The sequence below is a fragment of the Filicampus tigris genome, chromosome 10 (assembly GCF_054856515.1).
Source record: "Filicampus tigris isolate MCC_2025a chromosome 10, RoL_Ftig_1.0, whole genome shotgun sequence".
Taxonomy (NCBI): Eukaryota; Metazoa; Chordata; class Actinopteri; order Syngnathiformes; family Syngnathidae; genus Filicampus; species Filicampus tigris.
In genome coordinates this window covers 20344568-20362606 of record NC_141226.1, presented here as the reverse complement: position 1 = coordinate 20362606, position 18039 = coordinate 20344568, and the positions used below count along the sequence as shown (strand labels likewise).

At 42.0% G+C, this 18039-nt stretch overlaps 1 protein-coding gene across 1 annotated transcript in view; it reads left to right on the top strand.

Annotated features, from left to right (window-relative positions):
• LOC147141250 (uncharacterized) overlaps window positions 1–18039 on the top strand; it is a 21361-nt gene extending 3322 nt beyond the window's left edge. The window contains exons 3-52 of the mRNA XM_086042354.1: window positions 781–870; window positions 973–1017; window positions 1110–1154; window positions 1245–1307; window positions 1742–1795; window positions 2612–2638; window positions 3589–3657; window positions 3785–3847; window positions 3925–3960; window positions 4031–4072; window positions 4771–4848; window positions 5013–5066; window positions 5162–5227; window positions 5719–5763; window positions 5827–5880; window positions 5975–6022; window positions 7169–7253; window positions 7332–7367; window positions 7577–7747; window positions 8722–8811; window positions 8993–9076; window positions 9798–9868; window positions 9974–10162; window positions 10268–10430; window positions 10521–10610; window positions 10683–10790; window positions 10887–10981; window positions 11073–11223; window positions 11311–11421; window positions 11559–11723; window positions 11807–11893; window positions 12393–12533; window positions 12630–12728; window positions 12807–12899; window positions 13019–13158; window positions 13244–13370; window positions 13449–13529; window positions 13625–13723; window positions 14324–14371; window positions 14579–14761; window positions 14851–14981; window positions 15115–15187; window positions 15251–15325; window positions 15397–15522; window positions 15621–15716; window positions 15835–16044; window positions 16127–16304; window positions 17357–17471; window positions 17557–17726; window positions 17794–18039. Of these exons, the coding sequence (XP_085898480.1) occupies window positions 781–870; window positions 973–1017; window positions 1110–1154; window positions 1245–1307; window positions 1742–1795; window positions 2612–2638; window positions 3589–3657; window positions 3785–3847; window positions 3925–3960; window positions 4031–4072; window positions 4771–4848; window positions 5013–5066; window positions 5162–5227; window positions 5719–5763; window positions 5827–5880; window positions 5975–6022; window positions 7169–7253; window positions 7332–7367; window positions 7577–7747; window positions 8722–8811; window positions 8993–9076; window positions 9798–9868; window positions 9974–10162; window positions 10268–10430; window positions 10521–10610; window positions 10683–10790; window positions 10887–10981; window positions 11073–11223; window positions 11311–11421; window positions 11559–11723; window positions 11807–11893; window positions 12393–12533; window positions 12630–12728; window positions 12807–12899; window positions 13019–13158; window positions 13244–13370; window positions 13449–13529; window positions 13625–13723; window positions 14324–14371; window positions 14579–14761; window positions 14851–14981; window positions 15115–15187; window positions 15251–15325; window positions 15397–15522; window positions 15621–15716; window positions 15835–16044; window positions 16127–16304; window positions 17357–17471; window positions 17557–17726; window positions 17794–17872 (4839 nt within the window). The 3' untranslated portion in view covers window positions 17873–18039. The remainder of the gene's footprint in view (window positions 1–780; window positions 871–972; window positions 1018–1109; window positions 1155–1244; window positions 1308–1741; window positions 1796–2611; window positions 2639–3588; window positions 3658–3784; window positions 3848–3924; window positions 3961–4030; window positions 4073–4770; window positions 4849–5012; window positions 5067–5161; window positions 5228–5718; window positions 5764–5826; window positions 5881–5974; window positions 6023–7168; window positions 7254–7331; window positions 7368–7576; window positions 7748–8721; window positions 8812–8992; window positions 9077–9797; window positions 9869–9973; window positions 10163–10267; window positions 10431–10520; window positions 10611–10682; window positions 10791–10886; window positions 10982–11072; window positions 11224–11310; window positions 11422–11558; window positions 11724–11806; window positions 11894–12392; window positions 12534–12629; window positions 12729–12806; window positions 12900–13018; window positions 13159–13243; window positions 13371–13448; window positions 13530–13624; window positions 13724–14323; window positions 14372–14578; window positions 14762–14850; window positions 14982–15114; window positions 15188–15250; window positions 15326–15396; window positions 15523–15620; window positions 15717–15834; window positions 16045–16126; window positions 16305–17356; window positions 17472–17556; window positions 17727–17793) is intronic.

Below are 18039 nucleotides of genomic sequence, written 5' to 3'. Positions count from 1 at the left end.
TAGTTGTAACAAGGCAATATGATTACTAATATGAAACATGAGTAAAGCAGCAAAATCCACCAGTTTTAGCCATCCCCGGAGGGCGGCCATTTTGTCACTTCTGTCGACTGAAAATGACATCACAGTTGCTCATGGCTCAAATAATGACCAATCACGGCTCACCTGTTTTCTGAAGCTGAGCTATGATTGGTCGTTATCTGAGCCCTGAGGGGGGTGTGATGTCATTTTCAGTCGACAGAAGTGACAAAAAGGCCGCCCCCTGAGGTGGCTAAAAAGAGGTGGATTTTGCTGCTTAACTCATGTTTCATATTAGTAATCATATTGCCTTGTTACAGCTAGTGGGCCTTCATAAAACATATTCTTAAAAAAAATATGTTTGGGTTGACTTCCATTTTAAGAGATTCTATTTTATTGAGGTATATTTGCTAATCATTGTATGCTAACTGTTGCGTTTACATAAGACGTCGTAAGAGTCCAGATGGATTATAGAACACATTTCAACAGCGGCTATTGTTTTCACTTAAAGCATTTAAGGTAATTGGACCAAAACGTGGAAATGATATGCTGATACGTAGCTGCTTATTATATTGCATTATTTTTAACTTTGTCTTGAGAGACCAGATTCTTTTTCTATAAAAGCTCGCATTTGGATCCATTTGTCCATTTTCTGTAACACTTCACAATCCTTTTAAGCTTTTGACAAAAGGCATGGTTGAACTCTGGATTGAAGAAAAGCATTTGAGTAAATAAGTTGATCAATTTGAAAAATATCCCCCACAGGGAGACAGGGGTCTTCTAGGAGGCATCGGTCCTCCAGGGCCAGAAGGCCGCAAAGGAAGTGAGGGTCATGCTGGACTAAACGGACCAAAGGTACACATGATCTGAATTCCAATCCTACCAATAGGACAGCATAGCCTCTAATTGTATATTAAGACCATAGCGGGAATCAATATTGTGTTGTGTATTTGCCAGGGCAATACTGGGCCTACAGGACGCGTAGGGCCTGCAGGAAATCCGGTAATAAAACACAACACAGCCTAGTGTCTGTTTATTGGACATTTAAAGTTAAAATAAGTCACATTAATGTATGTTTGCGGTGTGTCTTACAGGGTCCCGAAGGCAAAGAGGGATTTGCGGGCTCACACGGGTTACCGGTGCACTTTAACTCTTGTTTATTGACCTCATGTGTTGCTGTGTTTGTCCTCTGATTGATTGTATGTTTATGCGTGTGTCTTCATTCACAGGGCATTCCAGGTCTGCAGGGCCCACCTGGGCCACCGGGGGCTCCGGGCTGCAATGGAACAGATGTGAGAAAGTGGTTCACACGTTCATGTTCACATAACATCCTCCGAAAAGGAAAATGAAACTCAACCGAATGATAGTGAAAATTGTTGACATTCAGCCCAGTGTTTTTTGGTGTCAGGCTGTCCCCGTTGTATTTGGAAACAAATCACCAGGTCACGTGCATTATATTTGGGATACTCGGCCGAAATGTCTGGATGAACCAAAAATGCATGATAAGCTTTAGTATTTTTTTTTTTTTATTTCAATGATTTCTAGGCTGTTCACTTCTTTGCCTTTCTGTGACTCCTGCAGTCACTCTGCATCTCTGTTCAGAGTGAACACACTTTTAACATTTCAGGCACTGGCATGATTACGCAAGTGACAAATGTGCCTTGGGGGATGATTTGAAAAGCTCTAGTATGTCGCTTAAAAGGATTTGAAAATATTTTTGTTTTAGGGAGAAGATGGACTTCCTGGTGTCAATGGCTCCCCTGGATTTGATGGACTCCCTGTAAGATGCAATTTATACACCAATGATACCTCTGAAGTCGAACAAAGTCCATATTTGTTCAACATTTCTTCCCATTAAAAAAGAAAAAATCATACAAACACATTTAAAAGCGTATAATATATTGAGCGAGAGCAATAGCTGTGTTTGTGTTGACAGTAAATATCCCATTTTTTTAAACTAACAAATTTAACTTATCATCCCTGAATATACATCAATAATCATGCCCAAAGACGTAAATCATGAAAATGAATCCACAGCCGTCGCTTTCTGTAGACGTAGGCGAAACACTGTTGGCCTACTTCCTGCTTTGGATCTTCTTCTTTCAAATTTACACAGTGTAAAATAGTATGCCACCATCTTGTGGCCAACAGTGGTACGCCTACATTTCAAAAGATTATGTTGATTTATTTTTGGGGAAGCTGGAACGGATGAATGGCATTTCCATTCATTTTAATGGGAGAAGATGATTTCAATTGATTATTTTGGTGGTCAATCTCACCCCAGGAATAAAAAATGAATGTTTTGAAGGATGTTATTTGTAAAGAATCGCCGTCATCATCATCATTCAATCCAAGTGTTAATGGCACTGTACTGTAGTTGCATCACATTTTAAAAATGTCTCCTGTGACAAAAATATAAAATACATATATAAATAAACAACGTATTGCACACCCACCCAAATTTCTGTTAAATTATGAATTGTCCGACTTCAGAGGTTCCCCTGTATTTTGAGTTTTTTATTACACCATATTTGCCTTAACATAGCAAAGCCTGCATTTAAGTATTTAAACTTGACTCTCAATTTTTAATTCGCAGGGTCCTCCCGGTCCTGCTGGACCAAAGGTAATAAAATGCATGCTGCGCCAGCTGAGGTCAGTTGCTAAGCACTTTTTATACAAGTGTTTATTTAGGAAAAGTGCAAAAGTGCCCAGGAGTGCCCTTTTGGAAGTTTGTTGGCAGGCTCTTGCCTGATGTACCAAAAAAGATGGAAATTATAATAACATGACGCGGCACTAACAGGTGAGCCTCCCCGAGCTCCCTGAGCTCATTTTGGAACACGTTCAAGTGGGACCAATAGCTTGCTTCAATATTAGCATTGAAATTTGCTACTACTACTGAAGCTGAATTACCCCTTCAATCACATCTGAAGGAAGACATTAACTATAAAAGAAATATGAATCAGTACTTCCAGACAGCTGTTGTCACTCCCACAAACAGTAAATACTATACTATAATATATATATATAACTCCTACATATTCTGAAATTAGTCTTATATTACATAATCTAAATTGTCATCATCAAATCCCGCCATCGTAAATCTCCTCGCATTTAGACTTATTTTTTCTCCATAAAATTATTAATATTTTTAATGTAATGTGACTTTTAGCTCCTTCAATTATTGTTTTATTCTCACAAATTTACAGCCACACTATATCTACAGAACATTACAACTTTCCCTTTATAAATTATTTCTAAGTCTGTTTTAGTGTTATCATCTGTGTCTATGCACACACACTGATGACGTGGATCCTATTCAGAAGGTGTATGTCAAAACATTGGTGTATCGGTGCGTACAGTACCAGAGAATTTTACTAAGACTCAATACTGGTATTCTCCTTTTGAACACGTACAGTACATTTGTGTCGAAGAATAAAATCATCTGCTGCCTTTCATTCGTTTTGTTTTTACTTTATTTTTTCAGCCTTTCTTGTGTTGATTTGTTTTGTGGATGTTTAATAAAAACATGAAAAAAAACCATCTTCAAAACAACCTTTTGGGCCTTTCTCACAGGGTCACTCTGCAGTATCAGTTGGTGCAATTCAGGGACCACAAGGACTTCCAGGGAGAACCGGAGAACCGGTAAATATTTTCCTTGTACAAGGCAATCTTCCAAATTAAAAACGTTCCAGGGTGTTTAAATGCAAAATCACAATATGAACAATTTGGCCAAACGGATGTATTCTTATGTTGGGAATAAATATCTTAGGGAGAGCCAGGTTTCCGGGGAAAACCTGGGCCACAGGGAGACCCGGGACAACATGGCCCTGATGTGAGTAAAATGGTTGCGTTGTGCACGATGAAAACATTCTGGATTGTAAATTTACATTTATGATCTTTTATCAACAGGGGCTTCCAGGCCCCGCAGGGAAACCAGGATCGAAGGTAATATTGAATATTTCTGGCAAAAAAATTTGATGGGTGAATACTGAGATTTTTGTTTTTTATCTTTTAGGGTCAAGGAGGCTTTGGTATCCCAGGACCGGCTGGGCCAAAGGTCATTCATTATTAAATAGATCCAAGTATTTTATCATTATTGTCATGTCATGTTATGTCATGTCTTAATTAAATAGAGCAGGCATGGGCAACTGGTGGCATTTTCACAATTTTTATTTTTATTTTTTTGCAACTTTAGTAATCCTAATTCTTTTGGGTCTGATTAGGATTTTCGTGCAGGAGTCAGTGAGTTCGTTTTAGTGAAAAAAAAAAAAATCAATTTTGCTTTGCTGTTCAACTGCTTTGCGCCGCCCTTGAATGGTCATTTTTATGCAGCACTGGGGGAAAAAATCCCAGTAGGCTATGTGGTTAATTTTTGATTGCGCAAACCCTTTTTTGCTGAAGGCTAGATATTTTAGATATTTTAAGTGCACTGAGCATTAAATATACTGTATCAAAATATTCAGACATTGGTTCGCTAAAAAACAGATGTGCACATATTTTGTCCATATTCAAAGTAGGGTTTTTTCTTTTTTTTTTATCAGATATCTGTTTAGGAAGTGCATGGTCCTATGGGGCACCCCGAGTAGAACTGATGACAAATTGTGCCCACCTGAATCATCTAATTTGCCCATTGCTGAAACAGAGCATTTAAAATCATCAATTATTTAATATTTACTATGTGATGATTTTTTTTTTTTAATATAATATGTTGGATTGGACTTGCCATTCATGAGTAATATGTGTCCATTCATGTAGGGGAGACAAGGCGCTCCGGGTCCACCTGGATCACCGGGTCAGATTAGAGAGTATTTCACTGAGAGTCTTGTGTTAAAGGTGAGTAAGCAAAAGTCAGTGCACGTGTCACAGTAGACATTAGTAGCTTGCAAATATTTACATATGTATTACTTACTGCTTGGTGCAGAACTACAAAGAAAATAAGTCATATTGGCATGCTTTTTAAGGGAAATAACGTAGTATTAATGTGACTTGGTTGTCAGGGTGAAAAAGGAAACCTAGGAGATATCGGAGAAAAAGGCTGCAAAGGTCCTCAAGTAAGTTCCGCCACTCATCTGACATTTATTTATATATATATATATATTATGTTAACTTCATTATTAAATTTACGTGCATGCTATTTTCTCTTCAGGGAGACCCTGGTGACGGCTACCCCACAAAAGGAGCAAAGGGAGACAGAGGCCAAGAGGGTCCAGAAGTAAGTAATGTGCACAGTATATCTCATCTACATACAGTATATACATTTAAAAATACAGTATATGACAGCAGAGGGCAGTAATGTGCAGCACTAAAATAAATGGGCTATGTCACTCTTTATTCAATAGAATGTGTCATGTGTCATTGAACGACCATAGGACTGAAATATTCTTATTGCGAATGAATTGTCTTTGAAGGGCGTGACCTCTGTGAACGTGAACAAGAATGTGTTCACTGTAATATTGTTGAGGCCATGCACCTCCTCCGCGGCAGACTTGGTGAATAATGCAACAGAGGTCCTCCTCAGTCGCAAGCGGTTATTGCGTTTATGATGACTGGCATGTAATGTGTCCGGACCAAAAAGAACTTTAATGGGAAAATAAATGAATGCATGCCGGCGGCGCCGTGTCGACTGTTCTCTTTCGAGCAAACACAAGCTACTGATTGAATGCATGGACCCAATGTCCTCACTGGACTTAATTGCCCTTGCAGGGAAAGATGGGGAAGGATGGCGACCCCGGACAAGCAGGAATTATGGTAGGGATGCTGTTTGCACATAGTGGTGTTATTGAGTTGATTGTAACGTATCGTTGTGTTTAGGGAAGGCCTGGTCCTAGAGGTGATCCAGGATATCCAGGAACAACGGGAGGAACGGTCAGTAATTACTTAATGTCCTCATATAACTGTATTTTTCTAATGGGTTGCCATCTTTTATTAAAATCTACGACTCCGTGCTCTGTTTTTTTAGGGTGCAAAGGGGGATCGAGGTCAACCTGGTCCACCTGCGGAAATAAAAGTAAATGTATCTTTCTAATTTATTGACATACTACGCACTGTATTGTCAATTTCAAACAGTTTGCAAGTGTTGTAACGGTATGTACTGTGGATTTTAAAATGTCTACACACCCGTGATCAAATGGCAGGTGTGTGTGATATATATTAAAAAAAAAAGAGAGAGATATAATTTAAGAATTATTCCCACCATAATCATGACCTAAAAGCTGAACAACTCAAGGGAGGGATAAAAATAAATTACTGAAACAATGTGGTAGCGGTGCACCCCCTCTTAAAACTGGGATGTGGCTGTGTTCAGAATTAACCAATCACATTCAAATTCGTGTTAAATGGGAGTCAGCACACAGCTGCCGTCATTAAATGTGCCTCTGTTTAATCGTGAATACAGTTCAGTTCTTATATTGAGGCTTGTGCTAGAAAGCTGGAAAAAAATCTGAAAAAGCCTACTAGACCAACTGAACTTTATTTGTGGTTAATCAGAGGCACTTTAGAATGGTGGCAGATGTGTGGGGAATCACATTTAACGTGAACATTGTTACTACTATACCGTAGCTTCTACTTGTCGGAGCAGAGCCCAAAGTTTAGGGGGGAGCAAGAACAATAAAGAATATAAAGGACCTTTTGTAACATAACAGCACCATTTCATACTTGAACCTGTAAATGTGGTACATCACCAATACAAATACCTCCTATCATGTCGTACAACTTCACGAAGCAATCAAGGACGTTCCCCGTTATAAGAAGCTAACACTAATATGTGTATCCAAAAAAACGAATTGCTTTTGCCTTTGACATAACAGCAGGGGTGTCATTATAGTGTTTCGGACAGTATAGGCCATTTGTCGCTTGAAAGTGGCTCTGGATCTTCAGCCAGCCTAGCAAATCTGATCGTGGGCAGAGAAACTAACTGCCGTGCGGTTATTAGATAAATAAGCCCCGCTCGTACAGCTTGCTCAGCGAGGCAGCTAAAAGACTTTGCTTGGTTGTTTAATTTCACACTTGATGCATCCCAAAGACCGAACTGTTTGTTATAGAAGTCATTAAAAAGTTCATTTCCCGTAATATGTCCGCTTTAAGGTTCATCAAGAACTAATGAGAGCTGTGCGCCTGCTAAGTAATGTGTTTTAAAATGATTATTTCTTTGCAGATAGTGGCACCTGTGGATGTCCTGCTGAAAGGAAACATTGGAGAGCCAGGTGATCCGGGCCTATCTGGACTTGCGGGACGCCAAGGTGAATGACCATACAGCAATGTACCTGCAAAAGGCTAACTTGTTATGAAAGGTGAAAAGTGATGTTTTATTTTTTCAGGCATTGTGGGGTTTCCTGGACTTGATGGGCCGCCAGGTGTTTACCAGTCAACCGAGTTAAAATGCAAAGGTTTTGGGCCACCTGGCAACAGGAAGTGAAAATCTAGGGAAATATAGTAGACCTGCCTTTTGCAGTGACTCTTAAGTGGTTATCTAGGGGTTGTGTTCCAAAACCTTCGCACATATTGTGGGCCACATCTGCGTACCTACACATTCCTAATCGCCACCTACTGCATTTTCATACAGGAGATTCATCTGATCGACAAGGACCACGAGGTCGTGATGGTCCTCAGGGTCCCAAAGGAGATCCTGGCGACCCAGGTGAATATTATCCAGGACCCCCTGGTCCAGAAGGGGATCCTGGTGAACAGGGACCCCCAGGGGATCAAGGCCCACCTGGACCCTCTGAAGACAAAAGTATGTGAAGCTGTTTTTTAAAATGGTCATGGTAAATGTCACCACAATTTTGTCCATTGTTAGTATCTTAACATTATACACTAAACTACACACAAAATGTTCGAGATGGTCGACTTTCGGGTGACATTTTCTCGATGAATCTAAAATGCACTATAGCTCTAAGCTTTACATGTTTGCTTAATTTGACCTACTCTACAATTTTGGATGGCCAAATTTACACATTTTTACTACCTACTGTAGGTTAGGTTCACCTGTAAAGGTTATAGTCCTTTAGGCTCTTGCTGAAATTTCCCTGAAAGCAGAATGAATATCACAATTTTTTTGTGGAAAGTGTACACAGTCTACACAAAACCAACACTGTACCAGCATTCTGCTTTAAAACATGAACAATGCTGAATTGTGCTTCTCAATGTTTATTATTGTAATTTGGTGTGGTGTATAAGTGCACTACATCATTCCGAGCACTTTTCCTCTGATGAAAAGACAGTATGCACTAGTAACACGTTCCTTATAATGTTTCATTCCAGCCGCTCGACCTGTTTCTTGACAAACCTTACAAACAAGAGGATTAAAAAACGGACTAAATATTATTTTTGCTTCATCGTGTTTATGGCACTTATGTGAAAGAATTATCTCTCATCTCTCTTTTTAGCATCATCTGCTATCAGCAGAGAGCATTTATCGCACAAGCAGACAGATGTTACACCCCATAGAATGCATTGTAATTTACATGTGGATGTGATTAAAACTTAGAAAATGGATAAGTGCCATTAACTCATTCACTGCCATGGACAAATGTATTTGTCTTTTCACAGCCCAGGCATTCAATCACAAAAACGTATTTATATTTTTTTCAATTTTTTTCAAACATTCGGGTAAAAGACGGACTGAAAATGCCTGGCAGTGAATGAGTTAATCAACTGTATTATTGAACATTAATTTCATGTGTTAAGTCTTCTTGTTGTTGCCTGTAGATAAGACGATACTCAAAGGTCTGCTGGGAATGAAAGGTGTCAGGGGTCTGCCTGGGCCAGTGGGATATGACGGGGTGTATGGAATGAAAGGTGGGGAAAAGCACTGCTGAATCTCTTTTGATCTGGAAACTCCATCTCTTAAATTGATTTGCTGATGGTCACTTATGTGTCAAAATGACCATCATAGTTCACAATAGTCTGACTAAAGAAGTGAATTTAACATTATGCAAAAAGCACGTTTTCAATATATCCCCATGGCTGCTTTACATAGGGGAAAAAGGCAATCTCTGCACCGAGTGTACAAGAGAAAGAGTACCAGGCCCACCAGGTCCACCAGGTCCACAAGGATTGCCAGGTAAAAGTATCAAAAGTATCAACTGGCCATGTTAAAAGAAATGCCTTTTTATCTAGAACTACTTTGAGCGCCTCAGTCTCCTGTTTTTGAAGTCCTGAGCTGATCCTTCCACTGAAGAGCACCAAAGAGACATTGTTCGAGAACTCTCAACCTACTAGTACCACTCCTGCGTTATCTTTATTGCACATGTCTAAAATGTAGCAGGAGCATGAAGTTGGTTGGCTCAAAGATCTTAAAGGAAAATATACACTTCTCCCTTTTGAGTTTTTCCGTGCCCTCCTGGGGGTTAAAATCAGGGGATGTCGTGTATATGATCTGGTGCATATGTGAAGCCCTTTGAGACTTTCCTCTGATTAAGGGCTATATAAATAAATTTGACTTGACTTGATTTGTTACTTTTTAAATTATTTTTAACAAGTGACATTGTTGCGTTGGAGTCGCCATCGCATCCATGTGGCTCAACTTCCATAGCAGACATTATGTTGCTCTTCTTTAGACTGACAACTATGTTGATACTGAACCTCTGCTGATTGCAGCCAATCATGTCCTTCATTTTGCCTCAATCAACAATCAGTAAAATACAACCAAATTCCTAATAATCAGTTCATCGATCAACCACTTTTCACGCCCATCTCCAACCTGAACCATATGAGTATAGAACATAATCCTACATTATATTCACCTTTCTCTACATTGTACTTACTGTATGTATATTGCTCAGGATTTAATCAAGGACCAGGAGCTAGAGGTGACCCAGGTGTCCCAGGGAGTCGGGGCTTGCCTGGAAGTCCGGTAAGAAAAGTTGTATCTGTGTTTATTTATTGTTTTTTAAAAAAGGGGGGGGGGTTGAATTTCATTTTTTTAATGTTGCGTTATCATTGCTATTCCTCTGCCAAGGGTCTTACTGGTATACCAGGTGTTCCAGGCTTCGCTGGACAAAAGGGAGACCCATATTCCGATTTCAGACCAGGTGTAAAAGGAGAGAAAGGAGACACGGGATATGCTGGCAGACCTGGAGAGGATGGCTACCCTGGGTCTCCAGGATTGCAAGGTCTCAAAGGTGTCCAAGGCCCTCCAGGGGATTCGGTGAGAACATTTTGACCTGGAAACTTTTCCGGTGTTTTTTGTTACACTAATAATAACCTGCAATGTCAATCGCTTTCACAACAAGGTTCTTTATCAACCCTTTAGTTTAGCAGAGACGGTGATAAAGGTTTTCCAGGTCCACCAGGAGTTTCGGGCAGGCCAGGACCACAAGGATACCCTGGGGCAGTGGGATATGGGCCTGCTGGACCTCTAGGAACTAAGGGACATTTGGGAGTACCCGGGTTTCGTGGACCACCTGGAATTCCAGGTGTATAAACATTTAGATATACTGCAGAAATCTGAACGACAGGCACACAGACATTATCACCATATCTCTTCTGCTATCCTACCATGACAGGCCAAAAAGGTGAACTAGGCCACAGTCATGCAAAAGGTTTTCCTGGACCACCTGGGTTTCAAGGTCAACCAGGATTACCAGGAAGGCCAGGTAATCTACAAGTTTGTATCCAGTAATATGCAGTATCTGATGAAAGTGTCACTAAGACAACCCCATTTCCAGGTGTTCCAGGCCTTCCGGGTTTCATAGGCAGACCAGGCTCACCAGGACAAAAAGGGGAAAGAAGTGATGAATCATATCCTGAACTACCAGGGTCCCCAGGAGAGAAAGGTTGTCTACACTGTACACACCACTATTTTGCCACCTAACACAGTCATGTGTTGGGCTGCATCAGTACTGAACTAAAGGTACTGTATGTGTATATAGGTGACAAGGGGTTGCCAGGTCTCCCAGGTCCCACAAGTATCGGTTATCCTGGTCTGCCAGGTCCGAAAGGTCCTCCTGGTCCTCCAGGAATGAAGGTCAATAACAAAAGCAGTCTGAACATATACTGTAGACTGTATTAACACAAAGTGGATTAAGCGTCAATTTCTTTTCCAATGTCATGTTCAGGGTGATGGTGGTTATGGACAACCGGGACCCAAAGGCTTACCAGGCCTTCCTGGAAATGATGGGGCTCAAGGTCCTGGAGGAGAACCTGGAATACCAGGCTCACTGGGGAACCCGGGATTACCAGGACATCCAGGGTCACAAGGAGAAAAAGGTTGTCACAGACTGTTCCACATAAAAATGAGGAGCAAATCCAAAACAACACAACCTCAACTATCTGCTGCTTCCATGTTACATTCAGGAAATAAAGGGGAAATTGGACAACCGGGACCTTCGGGTACTAAAGCCTCATGTGCATGTCTTGCTGGACCAGCGGGGCTACCGGGACTAGATGGCAATCCAGGACTGCCAGGTAAATGTCCTTCTCCCAAAGAGACACTCTAAGGAAGTATCTCACAAGTTGCTGTTTTTTCTTTATTATACCATTACAATACTTCGGTGTTCACCTGATCATCATTGCGTTCAGTCTCTTCACCTCCCTCGTCCTAGGACCCGATGGGCTGCCAGGTGAAAAGGGTAACAGGGGATTCCCTGGGTTTGGTGAGCCTGGTCATACAGGTGAGCCTGGTTATCGCGGGCCAACTGTACCAGGTCCCCATGGGGTGACTGGACTAAAAGGAATTAAGGGACAAAATGGGCTACCGGGCTTCCCAGGTACGATGGTATTTTATACCAACATTACGAACTCTTAGAAGAATTTACTTTGGATCACTTTTAATCCACTTGGGTTTTCTCAGGAATGAGAGGAGACCCTGGACCAGATGGCTTGACAGGATTCGGACCACAAGGATTGCCTGGAAATATAGGACCACCAGGCCAAATTGGTATACAAATGAACGTGACTTAACTGGACTTGACAAACAGCTCGACCTGGCACCTTCAGGGGAGTTGAATTAATTTAGGTCACTGATAGTGTAGTATAGTTCAGTACGAATTGCTGTATAACCTGTTGAGGGTGTATCCAATCTCTCACCCACAGTCAGCTGGGATAAGATCCAGCTCACCTGGATGCTGAACAGAAAAAGTGGAGAAAAATTTGTGGATGGATGAATTAATATAATTTATATCGATTGGTCTATCCATCCATTGGTAAGGCAAGGATGAAAGGCAAACTACACAATGACTGGTCACCAGTCAATCATAAGGCGCATATAGAGACAGACTACCGTTCACACTCACATTCTCTTTGCCATTGAGTTGGAATTGAACCCATTCTGCTTACAAGGAAGTCAGGCAAATCAAGTGTCACACCATCAGTAACTTTACAGTTTACATACAGTTCTTTTAAATCATTTTACAGCTTTTTTGATGGATTGTTTACAGGTGATCCTGGTCGTTGTGGAAACAAAGGTGCCTGGGGTCCTCCAGGAATGACTGGAGACCCAGGACCTAGAGGTCCCCCAGGCGCTTCACCTCCATTACCTTTAGAGGTTATTGGTGTCCCAGGAGAGCCTGGCCCACCAGGTGACATCATTTACCAAAAAATTACTGTATGTATTTGTGTGACATTTGATGTTTATCTGCATATGTTGTAACTCTGTTTTAACTGTACTGTATCAGGTCACCCTGGATTAGTTGGTCCCTGGGGAGATACTGGAAGTATTGGAGCAAAAGGACGAAGGGGAAATATGGGCGCACCAGGGAGACCTGGGGAAAGAGGTGCATATGTTTTGCATGTTCAATGCGCACAAACATGACTACAATACTCATTTTCAAATGGTTATGTGTTCTGTCCAGGTCCAGCAGGTGACCCAGGTATTCCAGGATTCTTGAAAGGAAGCCCTGGATCTGTTGGGATTCCAGGAGATCCAGGAAACCAAGGAAATCCTGGTAAATATAAACTGTGTTTTTGAGCTCTCATTCAATACCTAATCGGGTACATCTAATACTAAGTGTTCATATATGCTGTAGATCTTTACTTTTGTTAACTCACTATAATGCTCAAATAGGATTAAAAGGACTAAAAGGCGACCAGGGAATCCCTGGAGGGCCTGGCACAAATGGGGCACCAGGTCCAAGGGGTTACAAAGGAGAAAAGGGAGAACCAAACTATAATGGGTATGGCCCACCTGGGCCGATTGGACAAAAGGTGAAAAAAAAATCATACAGTAGACTATTTGTCCAGAGTCAAATGCACATGTCAGTAAGAAATAATGGTTGTTCATTGTCTTCAGGGGGAACCGGGATTAAGCAACACACAAACAATGAAGGGTGAAAAAGGACAGCCTGGTGTTGTTGGAGAACAGGGTTTACCAGGATTTAATGGATGCAAAGGAGAACCAGGACCCACTGGACAAAACGGTGTTGACGACTGGCAATTTAGTATGAGGGCCTTTATGTCCTTTACTTGCTCATAATGGTCTACCTTATTTATTCTAGGTTCACCTGGATATCAAGGACCAAAAGGTTCAGATGGACCTCAAGGAAGCAAAGGACGGCGAGGACCAAATGGACCACCAGGCAAAGTCCTTGAAATATCTTAGTACTGAAGAATGTCACTAAATGAGTCTGTATTACATCCAATATTATCATCTTTTGTTTTTCATGGTTTTAAGGTACCGAAGGCCCACCGGGTGGTTTTGGTCCTCAAGGTCCCAAAGGCAACCAGGGACAGGATGGCATCCCTGGCCCACCAGGGGACAAAGGAGATACAAGTGAGGGACAGGACATTGTGTCATTGTGTATTCCTTAGAAAGTGCTGTAATTTCGACAGGCATTGGAAAATGTGTGTTTGTCAAATTATACTTTCTTTGTGTTGCATGCAGCTGCGTGCATGAGCAATTGCGCACTTCTCACGCACACACATTATATTTCTACACTCATTCCTCTTCAGTTCCATCGCATTTTAATCTACAAACAGGACACCACACCATTCCCATTATTGATACACATACACTCACTCACACTCAGCACTGACAAGACGCTGCAGGCGACACGCGAAACGCTCCATTAAGGAAGTCCAAATATGGATGTAGTTTACCAGCCCCTTGAATTATTTCTCTTGTTTCAGAGGTCAGGTAACTAGATTTTTTGTGTGTTTTATTAAATGACGTGTTTTCCATTATTTATGAGTGGACAATGTGTGACCATATTTATACAGGTGGTATTGAGACTTAATTAATGTATGCTTAAAATAAAAGTAAAAATCCAGGGCTGATTTTATTTGTCACAAACCTATTCAATAATTTGTTCTGTTAATATGTTGAACATTGGTTGCATGTAATTAAAACGTTCATATTCCTCCTTGTATACAGATGTGATATTAGGACCACCTGGTCGCCGTGGTGACCCAGGTCAGCCAGGTGAGTCTTAGACTTCCCGGATATCTCACTTTTCTTATTTTCCTTCCACTTGACTCATTCAGAAAATATGCAGATGATTTGAAAGAGATGTACACAATGAGATAGTAGGTAGCAGTAAACTTTGAAAATGGCAAAAGTGTGACTTGATTTGGTAAATGGGTACATACATGACGATTGAATTAAAAAACTCTTCTTCCTCTTCTCTAGGTCCTCCTGGGAATCCTGGTTCACCTGGCCCGACAAGTTCAGGAATTCCTGGATTAAGCGGCGACAGAGGACCTCCTGGACTACGAGGGGTCTCCGGTCCCAGAGGACGGCCGGGAGGAGATGGGACATGTTTCCCCGGGGCAAAAGGAGACCGTGGACTTGATGGCAGTCTGGGTAGCCCAGGTGAGAACAACATTTCTTCCCAAATTAAGTGACTCAAATTTATTGTCGCAAACACAGTAATCATCAAACTCTGCTTTTGTTGGTCAAAGGTTATCCTGGTCCACCTGGACCTCCAGGCCCACCTGAACCTGGACTGAAAGGGAACAGAGGGGACCCAGGCCCTACAGGGAGACCAGGTTACACTGGACTGCCAGGAGATCCAGGCAATCCTGGTCCACCTGTATGTTGACTCCTTTAACTTCCTAAACGAGGAATGATACGTTTTCATTATTCTGATTTGTATGGCATTTGAATCCTGTTTGGGCTTGGGGAACATGAGTACGTAAGGGGGTTTTGATTGATTACTTCCCCAGGGTCCAAGAGGTCTTCCTGGAAATCCAGGATCAAGAGGTGATTCTGGTCTTCCTGGAAACAATGGGTACCCTGGTAAGAGTTTTAACGATGTGTCATTCAAAAAAGTGTCAACAGTCCTAACTGGCTTTTTTTCAGGTGACAAGGGAGACCACGGAAACATACCAGGCCCACCGGGTCCACCTGGGTCAAAGGGATTTCCAGGACAACCTGGTGAGCATACTATTTGAAACGCAAAATCCAGACTCCACATCACTATTTTACTTCTTTTCTTTTTTCTTCAGGCATCAAAGGTGAACCAGGATATGGAAGGGTGATATATGAACCAGGACCCCCAGGCTTACCTGGTCCTCCCGGAAACCCTGGCCCTCCTGGGAACAGTGGACCAGCAGGACCAGCAGGACAATCAGGTCCAAAGTTTAGACTCACTGTAAACTACAGTATGCATATTACTGTGTAACATGCACACTTGATAGTCTATTGTGACTTTATATATTATGTTTAAAAGGTCCCCCGGGTATCAAAGGAGTCCGAGGTTCAAACCCAGTGGGACCACCTGGATTTACCGGTCACAAGGGAGACAAAGGAGCATCAGGTTTGCCAGGTGTGTCCAATGTCAGCTGGTAAAGCTCCAGTTTCCTGCAACTCTGACAGGATAAGCATATATAATACGTTTATTGTTGGACAGTTCAGGTAGTAGTTTTTACCTTTCCCCTTTTCAGGTCTACCAGGAAGCCCTGGAAATCCAGGCAACAAGGGCCAAATGGGCTTGCCAGGAGAAAGTGGATACGGTTATGTGACCAGTTTCCTGATAGCACGACACAGTCAGAGTACTCATGTGCCCGAGTGCCCTGAAGGCACCACCCTTATTTACTTCGGCTACTCTTTCCTCTTCATTAATGGAAATGAGCGCGCTCATGGTCAAGACCTTGGTAAGAGAACACTTCAAACTCCAGAAGCCTTCCTCGATACCACAATTCACCTTTTGTTTGAACATTTCCGACTGAATCTCAGGGACCTCAGGAAGCTGTCTACCTCGATTCTCCCCCATGCCCTTCCTCTTCTGCGACACGGAGGCAAATTGCCGCTATGCTTCTCGTAACGACTACTCCTACTGGCTGTCCACCGATGCGCCAATGCTTCCCTCCATGGTTGCCATGACGGGGGAGCGACTGTCCTCCCACATCAGCAGGTTGGACTGGAGCGCTGTGTTTGTGAATATACTCAAGCATTGGTAAAACCGGTCATGTAGTTGTAAAAGTTGCTGTATTTCATGTAGTCAACATGGCTTTAGTTGCTTGCTTCGCTTCTGAGTGCCTGGCTTGTCTACTAAAAAAAAGGACAATGAATGTCTTGGGTCTGTCTTTGGATGACTGCCCATATTTTTTTAAAGTTTCTCCTTCTATTGTTCTCTGCCAGGAATTCTTTGGTCGTCCTCTTTTCCTCTTTCCGCAGGTTTCCAGTGTATTAACGCTTTGAGATGTGGTGTTACTCTCTTCTTTGCGGGTGTCTTATCCGTGTCTACTTGCTTCTCAGCAAATTTGTCTCCACTGATTATTGTCTGCATTCGATTAAGACGTTCTTCATTGGTGATTTTTGTTGACCAAAATGTTCCCATAAATCTTAGGAATCTTGTGCCAAACATTGACATTTCCTGAAAGTCACTTTCTGACTGAAGATTTGCTTGAGTACCATACTGGTGTGATGTCGATTATTACTTTAAAAACACCTCTGGCTTTGCAGAGCCAATATGCCTTTGTCCGTTGTACCATCAGTCCTTACAATTTACCCCTGGTAGGTAAAATTCCTCTGTTGTTGCTCTGTCTTCTCCATTCCCTTGATTTGCTGATGTGTTCAAAGCCATCCCTTCTATCTTGTTCCTGCTAATCTTCAATCCATTTTGTTGTGAAAAATGGTATAAACCTGATTTTTTTTCTTGCATATGTTAATGAGTGTGGGACGTCTTCCAAAGTAGAAAATAGCCACCACTGTAGTCCTCTTCATATTTGTGTAGTCGTTGGACTAGTTGACTTTTATGCAACCGTAGTGGGATCAACACTAATACGTCCTACATTGTGAACTCTTCTCCAGTGTGTAATAACCTGGGATAAGATCCCAGCTCCTGTTGAGACCTAGAACAGGATACGCGGAAGAGAAAATGGATAGATATCCTATACTTGTTGTATTTTTTTTCCATGACCTGGCAAAACCGAATATGTGAACCTGTCGTTACTTTTGTCTTAGGTGCGCGGTGTGTGAAACTACCTCTAATGTCATAGCTGTCCACAGTCAGACAACTCTGATACCAGAATGTCCCAGAGGCTGGGAGTCTCTCTGGAGTGGCTATTCATTTGTCATGGTAACAATTTATGACAAGGGATGCTGTCGTTGTCGTATTCTCGGTGTTTGATGCAATTGTCTCCTTTCGACCTTTAACCAACAAGCAAACAGGTGCTGGTGCAGAAGGCTCTTCCCAGCCACTGGTGTCTCCCGGCTCGTGCCTTGAACATTTCCGCCAAGTGCCATTCATAGAGTGTCACGGCAGGGGGACGTGCAACTACTACCCGGATTCGTACAGCTACTGGCTGGCCTCACTCCACCCTGACATGTTCAGGTACGTTTGAATATGGATGAAATTCACATCTGATCCCTCACGTATGTCTGCGCTTCTTTTTCAACAGTAAACCCGTTCCCAAGACGGTGAAGGGGCCTTCTCGAGAAAGCATAATCGGCCGTTGTCGGGTTTGCCGCAAACAGTAGTAAGCCGACAAATGTGACGGATGTACAGAGACACTTCACCATGTTCTCATGACAATCTTGAGCATCACTTCGCCTGAGCAAGCATTATGTAGGGCTTCAATGAAGGACAAAATGATTACCACGCTTTAAGAAATGAAATAAAATCTTTATTTTCTCCAGTGACAAGA